Here is a 20,422-nt window from a genome sequence, read left to right on the forward strand (position 1 = left end):
TCATGTGATCGTTCTAGGGCCGGACAGTTCCAGTCATTTGTTCCAAAAGACGTTTTTTTTCTAAAGTCAGAATGAAGCTCGCTCGGCTCTCGATGGACCTGAGAGAACAGGAGAAGAAGAGGTGAAGAGAAGAAAAGAAAAAGTGAAGAAAATGAGAGAAGAAGGTATGAAGAGAGGAAGAAAAGATCAGAAGAAGGGAAGCATGGAAGAGGAGAAGAAGAGAATAGGAAAAGAGGAGAAAAGAGAAGAAAGGAAGCATGGAAGAGGGGAAGAAGGGAAGAGGAAAAGTGAAGATGAGAAGAGGAGAAGAGAATACTGTAGACCTACTTGAAGTCCATTTCTTGTGATGAAAATTCATTGAAGCACTCAAATTTCATGTTATTTTTTGGTGCAATAACATTGTACTTCAACATTTTACATGGCATCTTGAGAAAGTGTTTGAATGCATGCAGACCTCTTGCCCTTTGTATCTTGACAGCAATCTACCTCTAAATGCTCAGTAGACCTCACTCTCATTCCACATAACATCGTTTGAACGTACTGTTCTTGAAAAAAAAATAGTCTACTTCTACTGGGCAAGCCTCATTGGAATACTCAAATGTCATGTACACGTGTTTAGAACTGCAACTTCGTGAAACGCACTTCCATATACAGAGACGCACGAATCCAAGCCACGTTTTTCGTTCTTCCTATCTGCGGCCTTCGTTCAATGAGCACCACTTCTAACACTGGTAAAAGGAACCGACGTCCATTTTGTTTTGTGCAAATGGCTCACTATAAAGACTGCTTTCTTGATAAACTTACTCGAGATAGAGTTCACATTCGAGCCAGCAGCTGGCTGACATTTAATTTGAATTTTATTCCGTGAGATACATAAAAAGCAAGAGACGAGTGAAATGGCATAAAACATCAAAGTTATATGATCTGCAGGATAACAAACCCTGAATCCAGTTTATTTTGCCAAGTCTGAATTATCTTCAATTTAGGACACATTGAGAGTTGAAACTTCAAATCAGAACTTATTAGAAAGTATTTATGGATATCCTACTGAACATAATTTTCAATTGAGCATCATTTAAACATCAGTTGATGTTTTATTGTAAACATTTTAAAATTTCATTTAATGCACAGTGCATGATTCATAAGATTAGAATGAATAATGGAAAATAGAGTTGAATGAAAAGCTACTCAGGTCAGCTTCTACATCACCAGAGTAAGTACTGGGATGATAGAGACAGTAAGTACTTGGAGTGAATCGAACCAATGACATAATCTATCGTTTCATGAGACTTCTTACCGACAACTATAGCGACTCGTTGAACATTCGTATTTCAAGAGGGATATTACATATTTGATCTATACTTTGAAGGATATTTATATTATTGAGAATTCATGTAATATTTAGACTGGAACATATTTAACCTACAAAAAGTAAATCTGCATCCTTATGGAATAGAAATGGCATAACTTACCTGATAAGAGATTGATGAAGGATTAACTTACACAAGGATTGCGAATATGGTAGGCCTATAGGACTCACCTGAAATAGAAAAGAAAAAGCAATAATTATAATTGATAACAAAATAATAGTACTAATCTACTAACAATAATACACTTGAGTAATAAGTGGAAAATGAACTTTCCATGTTTCTCCACTAGAAGATAATTATATGTTAAATTATCATTCGATGCCTTGAAAATAATACTGTATATGAGGAATATACATTGTTACTTATAACAACTAGTGTATAACCCACATTGAACGAGTAGTAGTACTTCGTTAGTAGTTACGAGATAATAATATAGGCCTAAGCTAAGTGAACGGGATAAATTATTATTCGAATCCTCGGGTTTGAGATTCAAATAGTCAATTGGCATGCCACCATTCGGTGTACTTATATTTCTAGGAGTACTCATCATTTGGAACTTGATATACGAGTATATTCATGTGTTTATTCCTTTTTTCCACAAGTGCCAATTGATATGATGCATGGCTGCTAAATATTAGTAGGCTGTTGAGAGATTAAATTACATCATCTATAAATAAAAGTTGTGACAGTAAATTAGTTCAGTAGGAGAAATTTGATACATGCCTTTTTATGCGGACTACAATTGCGGTTATTGGATCAATTTCGATGACCCTAATCAATAGTCGACCGCATACAATGCCCTTGCTTCTAAATCATCCAGAAGCTTGTGAAAATGGCCATCATTAAATTTGTGAGAAAGTCATTGATAATATCTGCAACTAGAGAATTTGGTTGTTTTGTACTGTATACACATTGAATAAAGTCCGATGAGATGATTCAACAATATAATAATTCAAGTGGTTAGCGAAAATAGATAATTCAATATAAAGACTTCAGTAATTATTGGATAGAGTGACCAGATACCACGAAAAATTGTTTAACGTTCATTAAATCTATAACCGATGCAATTCTTCTGGAAAATGGAATAATTAGCCCTAATTATTAGGAATTATTGTTAAAGCCCTAATTATTAAAATGAAGTAATTAGCCCTAAGGATTAGAGCTCACTTTAAAATATGGATTTGATCTCTCATCACCATTCATACCATTATTAAGGCACAAACCAGCAGCCACGTGGTTGAGCAGAGCAGAGCAGAGCAGAGCAGAGCAGAGCAGAGCAGAGCAGAGCAGAGCAGAGCAGAGCAGAGCAGACATCATCCTCACACACAAACAGTTTCATGTCAATTCAATACCTACATACTGTAACTACAGTATTATGTAGTAGAGATTTGAAAACGATGAAATAGTTCCCTCAAATAGAGTTAACAATTGAAAAAGGCCAATTACCAGGAAGAACAGCTTTGCTAAATGAATGATTTTCTCTTGGCTTTCTGAATCTCCTGATTAAACTGTTCGTCGTAATATAACTCGGTAATCTGCAAGTAGGCAGCAGCAACTACTACCGCCTACTGTCTCCTGATTGGTCGAAAGATTCAACTAACTCAGAAATCTTCCAGTAGGCAACAGCACATGTTGTAGGATACTTTCTTAACTCCACCTCCAAGTTTCTAATGTAATTGTAAACTGCTGATAAGTGGGAATCTGCATTGTAATGAATGTGATTGGGTAGCAGCATTTACTGGGTGTTGTTTATGTACTTTTTAATAGAAACTTCTTGTTCTTGAGAATGCCTAGAAGTTTACAAATCTGCATTTGATGGGTAATGAGTGTGTTGTCACGTGGTAATTTGAAACCACCAAATATTTCTAAATGAGCCAATAAAATGTAATAGAACTATAAAATTGGAAAGAAGGTTAGACCTATCTAAAGTGTAAATCAACTCAAATCAAGTATTACTAGTGATTAGGAGTAATAGCATTATCAACAACGATAAGAAAATATGTATTATTGTGATTTAATAATTATGAGAACTCATTGGTAAGATCAAAAAATTATAAAGCGGCATAATTATTATTGGCGGATTACAAAAATAAAAAATAAAATAAAATGCATGAACATTGAGGTTAGAGTTACTTGTTTACGTTTTGAAAAGAATTAGTCGATCTTGGATAAATCGATAATTATCCGAACCAATACTGAATGAATCAGCTGATTATTCGATCAACCCATATGACCGGTTGAATCATATAAAATTCACTCATAAAGGATATATTATGTATACTAAAGGAAGTCGATGTGTAGAAATACAAATAGCTATTATTTCTGTATAAATATTTATTATAATCTAAAAAAGCATGATAAATCAAGAGTATAAAAAACTCATATAAAAACTAAATGTATTATCTATTAAAATCGTATGTTACGATTTATTTATGAATTCAATTTAAGATAAATACCCCATATATCTGTATAAAAAACTTCTTTTATTAAATTTTTTCTATTGTAAAGCCGAGGAAGCCCTGATTCCCAAGGCAACCAATTGTATTGAGTCTATTAAATTGAGGGCCAATCAGAGAGTAGCTTATAGAATTATTCTAGGAAGAAGCAAATTTTTCTGAAAACCTCTTTCTTCTGGCTTAAGATCCCAACCCGAGAGGATGCACATGGAGTTTAGGGTCTTTTCTCATTCCTTTTAAAAATTTTTTAACGAATTATTAAGCCAAACCCTTTTTTAAATGTAATGTATGTTTGTTGAATGTTAATTGTTTGTGAACTCAGTGCTGTCAAGGAGTTCGTAATTGTAAAGATTCCCATAAAAATAGCTTTAATTCGAAAGAAACTTATAAAAATCTGGATCACACGTTAGCCCAGCAGTGACGAAAAGGAGCCTACCTAATTAATTATTGGAAATAATTAATTCAATCCACGAGAACATCCAGAACTTCAGTCAGTGAGTGATAAGTCAAACCAAATGAGCTCATTTGTCTACGTTCAGTGGGGTAATAATTAATAAAAAAGCGCTATTCCAATTAATTAGAGTTAAAATAAAAAGTCACCACGTGTTGAACAATATCACATAGTTCACAAGAACATTTTATAAATTTATTTATTATATGTAGGAAGCTTACTTCCATGCACTGCCCGAATTCATATTAAAAGCCCTGAGATCTCATGTTCAAATATTAATTTATTAAATATTAATTTTGTTTATTGAACAAAACATATCATATCAAACTTATAGACCGAACAGGTTTTTATCTGCAGAATTTTATATTGATTGGAAGTCTAAGTACCAGTATTAAATATAATATATTTATGAATTTGAAATTCATTATTGTGAATATTAGCAAAGCCTGTGATAATTATTCAGATTTTAAAAGTAGATTATTTAAGTGAATCACAGATTTATTGAATATTTTATGCATATCTGTTTTATGGGAATATATTTTGTGTTTTATGTCAGCATACAAATCATAGAAATTTATTTTATCCTAGTTCATCTCGTGTTATATAGTTTGAGCTGTTTTGGTACCAACAAATATTTAGCAGCATTTAAAATTATTGAATCAAATAATATTAACCTTATTCAAAGCACTCAATATTTATCATCCTTTGATGATATTCATTTCATCAGCCAGAACAAATATATTAAGAAATTATATTAATAAGGTTCCAGTTATATCATATAAGGATCCAGAGAGCTTCAAGAACTGGCGTTGTAAGTTCTAAGGAATTTTGAAAGGGTATATTGGTGAATACTTGTACTCACGACGAGCGTTTTAAGAATCAACTAGAAACAACTATAGTTGGTCCTGATTATTCTCTAGTGGTACATGGTTACTGATAATCAGTCATCAAATATTCTTTTAATTTCCTTACTGGTATTCTTCAAGAACTTCATAGAAGCAGCGGTAAGAATTATCAATCCCTGGTCCTTGAACCTTATGGTGATTATTTGTATTTATAAAATTCATGTTTCTACCACTGAGCTAGAGCTGAGGTTTGAACCCAGTAATTTTGCGAGCCGGAAGGCCTTAATTTTTTGTGAATTTATTCGCAAAAGAGGGAATTTAGAGACTGCTCTTATAAATACCAGAAACATCGTATTATCTGTGAAGGAATTGCAATCCACAACTTCTCACAATAGCTTCATAACGTGGGACTCTATCATAAGAGATAACCCCCCCAGGAGCACAACTTCACACAATGGCACCCAACCAGTGGAGCATGATGAAAAGCTTACCTACTCAATCTTACTATCAATGATTAATGAAATTATTGATAAAACTGAAAGCTGCAAGAAACATAATCTGAAGTTGTTTCGACAAGATATATCTGATGATCTATTGTAAGTTTCTGGCTAAAATAATTGAGTTGCTCTTCAAATTAAAATTTTTCAAGCTGCATAAATACAGACAAACTGTATCACACGAGTTTGAGAACATAATTCTCATAATAGAGAAAATTGGATGGAAATTTCCATAAAAGTTATAGTAAAAATTTTGATTTTTGATCTTTGAATCTAGACATTGTATGCTGACCAGGGTTATAGGTTATTTGAGGCATTATAATACTATCGTTATTCAGGAGGATAAGACCCTAATTAAAATTTTAAGAACTATATTAGTGTAATTTGTAAGCCATATCTGTCTATGTTGATAAGCGTACCTGTAGCACTAGAAGGTCTTTTTGTAATATATGTATATGACACTTGAAACTTCAACACAACACAATTTTATCCAGAATAGGCACTATCACTGAATCCATTTTAATATTCCTGAGACTTGGCAACACACTTGGCTATTTACTCGAAGTTTTCCATAATAACGTCACCATGAACCAGTCGCCGGCTAACTCGCAAATCTCCTACTTCAGCGAACATCCCCAAAACTATGTAGCCACGACACCGGCAAATCAACAGCCCCAGGACGATGCAGCGGAGACCCCACGAGAGAGAGAGGGAGGCAGCATATGCTCCATCAGTTTCGACCCGCAAAACTTAGCCCAATTGTCTTCTACGAAGATTGATAACGTCGTCGATGCGAGTAAGTCCGATGAGAGTCCGGATGAGGGAGTGAGGGCGTCCAACCCGGTACCGGCGTCTCCGCAGATCGCTCCAAGCGTCGCCGAAGGAACGGAGAATGCCGCTACCCAATCGCCATCCGATATCGCCAGTCAACCGCCATCCGCCACCAACCTGGAAAAACGCAATACAACATTAGACTCTTCAGTCGGTTACATTACCAATCTTATGGCAAATGATTCTACAAACGAACTCAAACTCATGCTCAGTCAAATCTTAGCAAGACAGGACAATGAAGCGAAGGCAAACCGGGAAGCTATGCAGAAAAATAGTGAAACTATCACTGAAAATATTACCAAGACTGTACAAGAAGGTATTAAAACCATGGATGCAAAATTTTCTAGCTTCAGGGAGGAAGTGAGAAATATAATAGATACAAAAATAGATACTCAATCTGCAGTTATCAAAAAGCTAGAAACTCGTCTAGATGATGTCACCTGTCAAATAAATGAACGGTTGGATGACGTACCTAAAGAAATTGAGGAGCTGGTAGACGTATTAGGTGAGGAGAGAGGTACCACTATCATAGAAGCTACAACGGAAAAGGTATTAGAAAATAAATGCGGGATAGAATCGAAGATGGGTGAAAATGTCAATAGAATGGAAATAATAACTAAAGAACAAAGTGACGTGCTGATAGTATAGCGAACTTAACGGGGGAGGGGGCGAAATCAGTGAGAGATGCGATGTATTAGAAAATGCCGTAGTCGGACAACAACTAAAGATAACCACATTATATGGCGAAGTGAAGGAGAACATAAAAACTATAGATGATAAATGGACCGCAAGTGAGGAAAGAGTCTCCAGACTAGCGACATCCATGGAAAATATTCCAGCCAGCAGAATACATTATATACCGATTGAACCAGTAAATAGCACTCAACCTTTCCAAAATCTTGGAAAATTTGATAATTCCTACCGTCACATGCAACCCAAACCATTTGTGGACCAAATAAGAGCCGTTCAAGAACTGACACCCACCTCTTGGTTAATGTGGCGTTTCCAATTATCCAGTCTACTACTCGGCGAGCCGCTGATGTTTTTCCAGAGCCGGATGCGAGATATCAACAGCCTGGAGGACTTCATCTCCCAGTTCCTGCAACAGTATTGGAGTAAATGTAAACAGATGGACGCATTGTCAGAAATTATTTTATGCACTTACGATAGTAGAAATAGACAATCCTACACTGATTTTATAACCGATCTGATGAGCAGAAACGATCAGTTGGACGAATCTCTAACTGATTCATCACTGGTCCACATCTTATCAAAAAAGCTTCCTTTCAATGTTCGTATGACACTGGCAGTATCTTCGATTTCCAGTTGTGAAGAACTGATAGAACATTTACATTCTATCCAATCAGCTACTTCTGAACCAAATCATATAAATAAACAAGCAAGAAATTTTAATCAGCAAAATAGTAATTTCAAACAAAACAGTAATAATGAAAATCATATAGCAAATGCTAGAGCAAATGCGCAAAGAGCGAAGTATACTGAAAATAATAACAGAGTTCAATCATTTGATAATAATTATAGAAATAAGTTTCAATACCGAAACAGTAAACAGTATCACAAAGAGGCATATTATGATAACAGAGATCGCTTGAATAGAAACAATAAACAAGAAGTAAATTTCACAAAACAGGACGAAAATAATCAAAATAGTAACAGAGCAAATACATCATATACAGTGGCATGCACAATAAAAACAGACCAACAACAACCTACAGTAAATCAACCACCAGAACAAATCCACCACCGCACCAGCCCGCCACCAAATAAAGAAGCCAAACATACATCAAAATCAATCTGCAAAAAGCAACCCATATTAAGCCTACTTTTTCCCCCCGAAGATCTACCACAAAAAACCGCCGCCCACCATGAAATTAAAACACCCCGCAAGCATCAGCCTCTATTAGGCATACTATTCCCCACTGAAGAACCATCACCGCAGGAAGAGCTACCCGCCCCCGAGGAACACCAGGTTACAATAAAAAAATTACATAATACGGAGCCTACATGCAATCTACCCGTTTTGCACACCGAGCCTACATCCGCGCATCAATCGACCCCACCGAGGCACAACAAGGACGGGAAGGAAGACACCAGGGAGTACCGAGAGGACAACATGCAGGATCGGAGGAGCATGCACCGCAAGGCCAGGAGGCGGAAAGTCAAGCGGAAGAAAAAGAAGTACCGCGCGCGACGATACCAGCCGCATGCCCGTTTCAAACGCCCGAGGAGGACACCGGACCGAAACCAGGATGGAGGACCGGAGATCGACGGCATGCATCCGCGGCACACTCGCTTTAAAGCAGAAGATCAGCGATGTGACCGGCAAAATGGACATAATAAATGGAATGAAACTGGAGCTACTGGAAGGACTAATATGGATTCATACAGGGTTAAAAACGGAACTGAAAGGAAAACTACGATTGAAACATGCATGGATGATAATAATAAAGTGGACTATTTATGGAGGTTGATAAAGGATGGAAAGTGTTTAATAAGATTAAAAGAAATAAGAAATTATAATAAGAGAGTAAAAGAAACTACCAATAATGAAACAAAGAATTGTTTGAAAAGGTATACAAGATACCGAGGTTTTATATTTATGAAGGATAAATCATCATCAGGACAGCCTCATCTATAAATAACAACCGGATAGCAGCCATAACTGAACGTAATACAGTTCAGTTGTATGAAGAAAGCAAACCCAATTTAACTTGGTGGGAAAATATTTCTAATCTCAAACCGTATTATCGAGACAATAAGCGATAAGAATATAAACAATAATATTTGGATTCATGGATCTACCTGTCAACAAATACATACCAAACAAACACCAGGCAACACACTTATTTCGCAGACGAGTATCCATTTCGAACAACAACACCTGAAAATAAAGAAATAAAAAATTTAGAAACCATTTTTTAACACCTTTCTTATTGATGAAACAAGAGAATAAATAACTTCTAATGTTAAAAAGCCAACTTACCTTCATGTAGCAGGAAGAAACATCAAGATGGCGACAAGTGACAAGCCGAAGCCAACGTAAACCAGCTGTACACTACGAAAACCAGAATAGTCAATGCCTATTAAATCATCAAAGTTGATACCCCGAATAAGAAGATCAAGTGTCATATAAATGTGAATTGCATGTAGAGATATTATAGAAATATTATATTATTATTATTTATGTATAAACTATTAAGAAAATCATTAAAATTATCCGCCAAATGATCAAACCGCATAGTTACCACCAAAAGCATTAATCCCAAGTCTCAATGTATTAGAGGAATAAGAAGTTCGTGTTGATAAAACCTACCAAGATTATCTTTAAAAATATCCATTACATGAAAACAAAGCCCAATTTCTGCAAGAGAATGAAATGAAAATGTACAAGTCACTGTTCTATGTTGAGGGAGAAAATATGTTATACTCTGCAAGTCGGAGAATTATCAGTTTGTTAGGTTGGCAATGATTTTGCACCAACATTCAAATGTGCTTCTGGCCTGAGGGCAGAGCGTGGATTAGAAAAAAGATTTATATTATGTATGGAGGAGGAGATAGTTTATATTGTGTATTGTGTGTAGAAGGAGATTGGCCGATATAAGGCGTATGTATTTGAATTGAATTTATTTATTGTTGTATATGTTGTTGAATTGTTAGGAGGTAAGATTCTCAGTAGAGTTATTAGCAGACTTTGTAACATATATGATTTCTGATCCAAAACCAACTGGATCATAAAATTTATATTATATTCTCGAATTGTCGTTTTAAATCAGAAATCAGAGGGCGTTTTGTGTCACGTGGTAATTTGAAACCACCAAATATTTCTAAATGAGCCAATAAAATGTAATAGAACTATAAAATTGGAAAGAAGGTTAGACCTATCTAAAGTGTAAATCAACTCAAATCAAGTATTACTAGTGATTAGGAGTAATAGCATTATCAACAACGATAAGAAAATATGTATTATTGTGATTTAATAATTATGAGAACTCATTGGTAAGATCAAAAAATTATAAAGCGGCATAATTATTATTGGCGGATTACAAAAATAAAAATAAAATAAAATGCATGAACATTGAGGTTAGAGTTACTTGTTTACGTTTTGAAAAGAATTAGTCGATCTTGGATAAATCGATAATTATCCGAACCAATACTGAATGAATCAGCTGATTATTCGATCAACCCATATGACCGGTTGAATCATATAAAATTCACTCATAAAGGATATATTATGTATACTAAAGGAAGTCGATGTGTAGAAATACAAATAGCTATTATTTCTGTATAAATATTTATTATAATCTAAAAAAGCATGTTAAATCAAGAGTATAAAAAACTCATATAAAAACTAAATGTATTATCTATTAAAATCGTATGTTACGATTTATTTATGAATTCAATTTAAGATAAATACCCCATATATCTGTATAAAAACTTCTTTTATTAAATTTTTTCTATTGTAAAGCCGAGGAAGCCCTGATTCCCAAGGCAACCAATTGTATTGAGTCTATTAAATTGAGGGCCAATCAGAGAGTAGCTTATAGAATTATTCTAGGAAGAAGCAAATTTTTCTGAAAACCTCTTTCTTCTGGCTTAAGATCCCAACCCGAGAGGATGCACATGGAGTTTAGGGTCTTTTCTCATTCCTTTTAAAAATTTTTTAACGAATTATTAAGCCAAACCCTTTTTTAAATGTAATGTATGTTTGTTGAATGTTAATTGTTTGTGAACTCAGTGCTGTCAAGGAGTTCGTAATTGTAAAGATTCCCATAAAAATAGCTTTAATTCGAAAGAAACTTATAAAAATCTGGATCACACGTTAGCCCAGCAGTGACGAAAAGGAGCCTACCTAATTAATTATTGGAAATAATTAATTCAATCCACGAGAACATCCAGAACTTCAGTCAGTGAGTGATAAGTCAAACCAAATGAGCTCATTTGTCTACGTTCAGTGGGGTAATAATTAATAAAAAAGCGCTATTCCAATTAATTAGAGTTAAAATAAAAAGTCACCACGTGTTGAACAATATCACATAGTTCACAAGAACATTTTATAAATTTATTTATTATATGTAGGAAGCTTACTTCCATGCACTGCCCGAATTCATATTAAAAGCCCTGAGATCTCATGTTCAAATATTAATTTATTAAATATTAATTTTGTTTATTGAACAAAACATATCATATCAAACTTATAGACCGAACAGGTTTTTATCTGCAGAATTTTATATTGATTGGAAGTCTAAGTACCAGTATTAAATATAATATATTTATGAATTTGAAATTCATTATTGTGAATATTAGCAAAGCCTGTGATAATTATTCAGATTTTAAAAGTAGATTATTTAAGTGAATCACAGATTTATTGAATATTTTATGCATATCTGTTTTATGGGAATATATCTTGTGTTTTATGTCAGCATACAAATCATAGAAATTTATTTTATCCTAGTTCATCTCGTGTTATATAGTTTGAGCTGTTTTGGTACCAACAAATATTTAGCAGCATTTAAAATTATTGAATCAAATAATATTAACCTTATTCAAGCACTCAATATTTATCATCCTTTGATGATATTCATTTCATCAGCCAGAACAAATATATTAAGAAATTATATTAATAAGGTTCCAGTTATATCATATAAGGATCCAGAGAGCTTCAAGAACTGGCGTTGTAAGTTCTAAGGAATTTTGAAAGGGTATATTGGTGAATACTTGTACTCACGACGAGCGTTTTAAGAATCAACTAGAAACAACTATAGTTGGTCCTGATTATTCTCTAGTGGTACATGGTTACTGATAATCAGTCATCAAATATTCTTTTAATTTCCTTACTGGTATTCTTCAAGAACTTCATAGGAGCAGCGGTAAGAATTATCAATCCCTGGTCCTTGAACCTTATGGTGATTATTTGTATTTATAAAATTCACGTTTCTACCACTGAGCTAGAGCTGAGGTTTGAACCCAGTAATTTTGCGAGCCGGAAGGCCTTAATTTTTTGTGAATTTATTCGCAAAAGAGGGAATTTAGAGACTGCTCTTATAAATACCAGAAACATCGTATTATCTGTGAAGGAATTGCAATCCACAACTTCTCACAATAGCTTCATAACGTGGGACTCTATCATAAGAGATAACCCCCCCCCCGGAGCACAACTTCACAGTGTATAGAAAGATGTCTATTAATTCGTGAGTTTATTAAGTCTACAATTTGAAAAATAGGACTTTGAAAATAGGAGAAAAACATGCGCTTCATAAAGCTATACGCTTTTATAGAGATAGATACTTGATTTAATAGCTTTTAGGTTTGAAAGAATATAGATGAAAATCTAGATTGGGATTTTGTAAGAGAATATGAACGGTATGAACTGAAACTCAGTTCTAAAGATGTTATGCCTGTTGTGCACCTACATTTCACGAGGATTGATCAAACTTTAAGACGCTGTGAGGTCTGCTGAACAAGAAGTTTTTATTAAAAGGTGAATCGACAAATATCTCATTAGATCTCATCACCCAGGAAACGCTGCTACCTTTGGACAGAGTTCAGAATTACAACTATTGTCGGTCAATCAGGAGAGAGCGGGCGGAGTTGAATATACTAACCAGCATCTGCTGTCTTCAACTGGCAGAATTTCCAGAAGAAGGAGAGAGTCGAGAACTATGCTATAATTGGGTATTTTTTACACTGTTGACCAATTAGGAGAGAAGACGTTGTAGAGATTCGATTTGTCTATTGTGATATTAGTAAACCAGTGTCGTAAAAGCGACTGTTGTTTTCTATTGGTCTCTCGTTTTGACAGATATATTATTGCATGAATGTTTTCATAAATTTGGGTTAAAATATTTTCAAAGCATTTTTTCATTCTCCCAAATATTTTTATGATAGACTTATGATAAATATAATGCATTATATTTAATGCATATAATGTTCCTGCCATCAAGAAAGACTATATTCTATCATGAAGAACAAATCTCAATTTTTCTATTCTAATATAATTTCATATGAAAAAATCAGATCTTCCTCACTTGAATTATGATGTTAGACAATAACCGTAGATGATCCGTGTCAGTTGTACTGGAATGATGAACTAGCCTGTGCAAAACACTAATTTTTAGTCTTTTAATCAGCAGCGAAAGCAGGCCGTTAGACCGTCAAACGTGCCGACTGAAAATTCAAAAGAGCCGCCAACTTGTTGCCGGTCACGTTCATGAGCCAGATGACGGCGAAACAATTTGAATGCTGCAGGATGTTTGCGGCAGAATGCTGCAGGCGATCTTCACTAAATCACATTCATCACCAAATCACATTACTGAAGAAACAAGGTGGCGAAAGAAGATTCGGAACGATGGAATCTGGGAAGAATGAAGATTCGAATTGAGGCACTCTCCACACTGAGAGAGTCCAGTGAACAGAACACTCTCCGACATTCAAGAGTAGGTTGGAGAATAATTGCAAGATTACAGATATCATTGAACGAGCGAAGTGAGGTCAAAGATTCAAGTCGACGGTTTGGCATTTCTCTTAATGTTTAAATGTTTAAATGTTTGAATGTTTAAATGTTTAAATGTTTAAATGTTTAAATGTTTAAATGTTTATATGCTGCGCATTTACGGCGAAACGCGGTAATAGATTTTCATGATATTTGACAGGTATGTTCCTTTTTTAATTGCGCGTCGACGTATATACAAGGTTTTTTGGAATTTTGCATTTCAAGGATAATATAAAAGGAAAAAGGAGCCTCCTTCATACGCCAATATTAGAGTAAAAATCAAACTATAGAATTATTCATCATAAATCATCTGACAAGTGATTACACAGATGTGTGGAGAAGCCAGTCTATTGCTGTATTCCATAAGATCTATAGTTTCAATCTAGTACTTGTGGATGAGAATACTGCGTGAGGTCTACTGTTCACAGAACTACTAGTCTAGTTGGGATATTTTGTTCTAATATGATTGATCCTTGTTTACGGCATGATAATTTGTTGTGTGGTCAAGTAGTGAAATGTTTCCAGAGTAAACTTATATCCTAGATATTTGAATAAACAGAAATTTGAAGAGAACATAAAACTCAGGATTGCTTGAAAATAGTAGAATGTTTTCAGGACTCATTTAGTTGGAGTCTGGAACCATAGATGAAATATAACATCTTATGCTATATAAGATAAGATAATAGAGCATCTTATGCTATTTTTTCGATGCTGTAACTGAGAGATCACTGATACATTCTTGCATTGTTGAACCCTCTCTATAGTCATCCGCACAAAAAATAGTCCGATTCAACTTGGAGCGGCTGAGTACCAAGTTCATTCACCGTTTGAATGCAACTCTAAAGAGCTATAGGTATATTGAATGCAACTATGGTACATCCACTGTAATAAAGAAACATACATATGAGTTACTTGAGAATAATACTTGACAATAATAACTATGATAGACTTGATATTATTGAAATTTCAAACATCAGCCTGATATTTAAAGATTGATTACAAGTTACGATATATTAGTTAGTCAATAGATGTATTAAAGTAGGAGAGACCCTTTCACTAATAAGACAGAGTTATTAGAAGATATTGAGAGGATGAGATAATATGATACCCTAATATTAAAGATACTTCAATAGCTAACTACATAAAGTGTTATAGAAACCAGAATTGTGACAGATTTTGTGTGATTGATTAAGAAAGTAGCATGCTGTTGCTGTAATGTATCCAGCATGACTGCAATGTGAGTAATGAGCAGAATTATTGCTGATCGTGATCTTCCAGACTACATTGCTCTTTGAAGTGTTTCTTTAGTTGTCGTGACAGCCGTAAGGTGGAACATTAATCTAGTTGAATGCGTGGCAAATTCTTATAAGTAGATCTAAGTGATTCCGCGTGATAATGAAAAAGTGGCTGAAGAACTGGCGAGGGCTATCACGAATCACCATTGGTCGCTGTAGTTAACCACTGACCACTCTCAACTCATGTGTTATGTTCACTGGAAAGCATGATATTGGACGAGAACGAGTTAAGAAGTATCGGATGTAGTAGAATTGAACCTCTTATTGTATTGTGTTGATGTATACATATACTGATGTATTACCGTAAAATTACAAGTATTACTGTGTTGTGAGTATGTATAGATAGATAAACTGATGTATTACCATAAAAGTACAGGAGAGTAAGAAGTATAACTGTTTTGTGTTGAACCATGATGAACTGTGTATTACAGTAGAAGTACTGGAAGAGCATGTGAACATTGAAGAGAGATGGAGGAATGAAATAAAACAGTTCTTGTCAGGGGAACAGGAGGAGAGAAAAATGATACATAGATTTAGATAGAGAAACCCTATGAAATGAGCGAGACAAAAATGTAGAAGATAAGCCACGCGATCATTTCTAAATTACATTTATGCTGTCTGAGAGAAGGAATCAATTACCGATGTATCCATTCACACATGAGCGTGTGAACATAAATATTTATGATGTAAAAGTGGTAAGTTCCTAGCAGCGTCTTGAACTTTTTTATCTATTTCTATCCTCTTCTCTTCTCCCAAAGTACGTCAATGAGCCTAACGGTACATCTCCTTTCAACTTTCAGACATTTAATGCACTTTATGGGACTGTAGGACTATGTACTGTTAGAACCTAGCGTGTCAATGAGTTACTAAGTGCATCTTATCACTTCTATGGAAAATTATTTCTCATTTTTCGAGTTTATTGGACCAATTAACTTGGAAATTCTACAGGCACCGACATGAATAACGATAATTTATTATATGAGAGTAAAGTAAAAGAGTTGAAAGATTGATTAACAATTCTAATAAAATGTCTCCAAAATTTGATCAAAACATTCATCTATCAAACTTTATCCACTTCCACAATCTTTTGTTCATACAATGATAATGTGATAGAATTTTACTTTATTGGCTCTCATTTTCCTCGCTTATTATAGTTATAGTGTGCCGAGCACTGATTTTAATTCAGGCCTTTTCCCAAGTTATAATAGACAATTTAATACGCAAAATACGAAATAAATTATTTTCTCTCTATATTATGAACGGCCATGACTCCAAGTTTCCCTGGATAGATATTTAAAAATTGTGGCTCCGAGTCGTCGAGGAATGTAGATTATGGAATTATCTCTAAAACTTAGCCTTCCTGTCGTGACATAGAGTGCGATGAGTAGGAAAACAGCAAGTATTACAATTATAACATATAATGATTTTGCAGTTACTATTTTGTCCTAAGGCTCTAGAAGCCACGCGACGATTGATAAAATTGGTTCCCCACCTTTTATATCGCCCCAATAGGAGAACAGATTTTAAATCGTTAGAGGAGTGAAGCCTCAAACCAGATCTGGCATTGTTCGAAAAGTATCAATCAGTTCGCGAGTAACCGTTTGAGAGCGAATATGTATACGGAAAGTTTATTAAATATAATATCATTTAATTTCAAGTACTTAAATGTAGTGGCACAAAGGTCCTTCTTCGTCACCGTAATTAATGGATTAGATTGCTCAAATATTGCCATGCCTTGATTTAATTGTACTTCGCAATGTGTGGATAGATAGCATCACCTAATAACCGCTAAGGTACGTAAAATGTTAAAATATGATAATTTAGGAATCCGAGTTTTGTTAATCAACCTTCTGTTGGTAAAAGTACTGTTGTTATTCTAATGTGAAGTCCCAGTTGACTTTGAGGCATTTTATAATTTTTATATTTATCAGACTCTGTTTTCTTATGGCATTAAGGCCTCCGAATGATTTAGTAAATTTTTATGATCGAAATCTTAATAGATGAAGAAGAAAGTTTTTCTTTTCCATTAAATTAATTAATGAATATTACCATACATGAGTTACCGTACATCTCCTGATATTGAGCCTGATACATGAATCATCAAATTTTAATACAATTTAAATCAATTTCTATGTGTCTGCTAATTTTATTTAATTATAGGTAAAAACTATTTACAATTAGAATCTTATATGGCAAACATTATTTTTACCTTAAAGTGAAATTTTCAATATTTTTTCTTTTATTGTGTTATAAGTTTCTTGCCTTGTTTTGTGATAAATTCATAATTCTAGTTGATAATATGTAGGTAAATCAAATCATGAACTCTACATATCCTCTGGACTGTTAATTTTAAATTAAGCTTCTGGTTTGGGCGAATGCCCGTTGTTTACACTTGTATTGCGTCCTATAGTTCATAAAACAATAAAATTAATGTTGGCTAGCGCACAATTTTTCAACAATACTAGTCGAACCACTATATGGAAAATTATATTTGATTTCGCAAACCATACGAAAAATATCATATAAGTTAGCATAATTTCAATCTGAATTATTCCTTTTCTAAGAGTATTATATCAATTTATAAAAAAACATAATTTCATTCTGAAGTATTCATTTTCTAAAAGCATTATATTAATTTATTACGGGTGTTTTCATAAATGTTGCATTGTATATTAATTAAACTCTGGTAAGTAAATTTGTTTTAATTCAATCTGTTAAATTTTGAGAATGAAATCAGAGCGTCAAGATAAAATCTAAATTAAATAACAGAATAATTGTAATTAAATAAACAAATAACTCCTGTTCTAGCGAGTTATGAATAGTAGGAGGAGTTCAAAATTAATGCCGTAAAAACATTCATTTACAGCGGTTCATGTTTCACCCCTTCAAAATCCAGCTTTAAGACACAACTTCATACCATCATGGACTCAACGAGCAAGGAATGTCGTAAGAGGTCCCGAGGATGATACCTGACCTGAATTGACGTAAGGCCGTTTCGGGAGACGGAGGTTCCACATCGCCAGATGACTTCCCGACATCATCAACTCAACTCTTAGAAGAAAACTCCGAAACAACAAAATAATATCGAAAGGAAACACGACGGAAATCATCAACAAAGTGCAGAGCAGTGAAACAAAGGGTCATATAAAAATGTAAATCAAAGTGTGGGTTTGAAATTGGTGTATGGAGTTATCGACGAAATCTGAGTTCTTTGGGTTTTTCTGTTTTAAGTTTTGTTCTGAAATTAATATTTGCAACTGATATTATTTGGTTTGGTGACTTATTAATATCTGACGTAAGGATAGTAATTCGCCCCCAGATCAGAGGATAAAGGTAATGTAACGTGTTAAATTTAATATGATTCTTATTCTCTTTCGTGTCAGTATTGTTGCTATTTTGTTTGTTTTAAAATCTTGTAGTGTTTAAATAGTGTGGAAGGCGATTAAATCAGGCATGGCAAAAACCTATTTTAGTTTTCCTGACTCTAACCCGTTCGCCTGCATGAATTAAAATAGTATAAACTCAGATATTTTCTAGATGTGCCGGCCTACCGTTAAAATTCCAAAAAAATTCTTTAAAATTATTTTTATTTTATTACCTTTATGAAGGTCAGGCACAATAGGTTCAATTCCTATTTTGAAAAGGAGATGTATCAATATTGAATTTTTGATCCTTACTTTTATGCCAATCACAAATTTAAGGATTCAATTGACTAGAAATGGTAGGAGTTCACGGTCTCAAAAGTGATGATATCGAAATGTCAATCTCAAAAAAGAACTGAAAGATTTCAATTCGTATTGATGGATGGATATTTCATTCGCTTGAAGTTTCGAATATTTTTGCTTAATACGAGTAGAGAAATAGTACTAGGCTAGTAGTTTTTCAAGCTGAATGATTCTGTCCAAAGTTGCAAACCCTTCCTTGATTGAAAATCAGTTTAATATCCACCATACACTCCTTCAAACACTCAATCTAATTCAATCTGATTATTTTACAATAAGAAGGGATCGCGACTAATGTAAGACAAGCGCGTTTTGGTCACGGAACGCCCCTCTCTAATGCTATTGGTAGATTGTACACTCAATGTCAGTTGAAAGACCTACTACATCACACAGCTTTGGCCAATCACACGCTACTATATGGCAGACTCCAGGTGCCTAGTGTAAGTCTCCGCCCACAACCAACTTTCATTGGTTGATTTCATTGGATCATTACATTCTTATTACGCCATTATGAGTTGATTATGTTCAAACTAATCAGACCATTTGTACAAATTATTGCATTCAAACTAATAATATATCATTAGAGATTGGTTGAGATAAAAAAAATGATTATTGATATCAAATAATATGAATGAGCTTCGAAATGAACATCCTCTACAATTCTGTCCGACCTCTTGATGTAGTTCGCGTTACCCTTAGGATATGAACGAACTTGGAGAAGCTCTGGCTATTTCTGCTATCATAATAAAGTTATTATTTCAAAATAGTATTTTGTCTAGCAAGCGAGTTCTTAAGACTGTGCAAAGGCTAAAAATAAACTTTCTACTCGTGATTTTTTTCCAAGTTTTTTGATTTGTATATCATCAAGTTATCAAAATTGAAAAGTTTTCTCAGGAAATCATTTTTTTCGATCATTACTTTTTGAGATATGAGCAACTGAAATTTCAATTTTTGGGACAGAACATTTCAAATTCGGTACGATATAAATCCATGAGATTCAGAGGATGGATTCTTCATGGTATTGTTGATCTAGTAAACCAAAAATGTTCTGAAAATATCAATTTTTGAAAAAGTTATTCAATTTACCAAAAATAACTCAACTAAAAGTTATTTTTGGTTATTTTTAGTAAATTGAATAACTATCTTAAAAATTGATATTTTTGGAAGATATTTATTTTACTAGATCAACAATACCATGAAGAATCTATCCTCTAAATCTCATGGATTTATCTCTTACCGAATTTGAAATGTTCTGTCCCAAAAATTTAAACTTTAGACGCTCATATCTCAAAAAGTAATGATCAGAAAAAAAATGTTTTCCTGAGAAAACTTTTTCATTTTGATAGTTTGATGATATACAAATCAAAAAACTTTGAAAAATATCATGAGTGAAAAGTTTATTTTCAGCCTTTGCACAGCCTTAAGCACTGAAGACCGTTTACATA

At 33.9% G+C, this 20,422-nt stretch overlaps 2 protein-coding genes across 2 annotated transcripts in view; both read right to left on the reverse strand.

Annotated features, from left to right (window-relative positions):
• Positions 1-20,422, reverse strand: part of LOC111049935 (muscle M-line assembly protein unc-89) — a 316,788-nt gene that overhangs the window by 73,257 nt on the left and 223,109 nt on the right.
• On the reverse strand, positions 6,094-9,442 carry LOC120351836. Its single transcript, XM_039430446.1, has 3 exons — positions 9,292-9,442; positions 7,435-7,549; positions 6,094-6,567 (listed from the first exon to the last, which is right to left on the reverse strand). Exons 2-3 carry the CDS (start codon positions 7,537-7,539, stop codon positions 6,370-6,372), a joined length of 303 nt encoding a protein of 100 aa, XP_039286380.1. The 5' UTR covers positions 7,540-7,549; positions 9,292-9,442; the 3' UTR covers positions 6,094-6,369.

Source organism: Nilaparvata lugens, chromosome 6, assembly GCF_014356525.2.
Source record: "Nilaparvata lugens isolate BPH chromosome 6, ASM1435652v1, whole genome shotgun sequence".
NCBI lineage: Eukaryota > Metazoa > Arthropoda > Insecta > Hemiptera > Delphacidae > Nilaparvata > Nilaparvata lugens.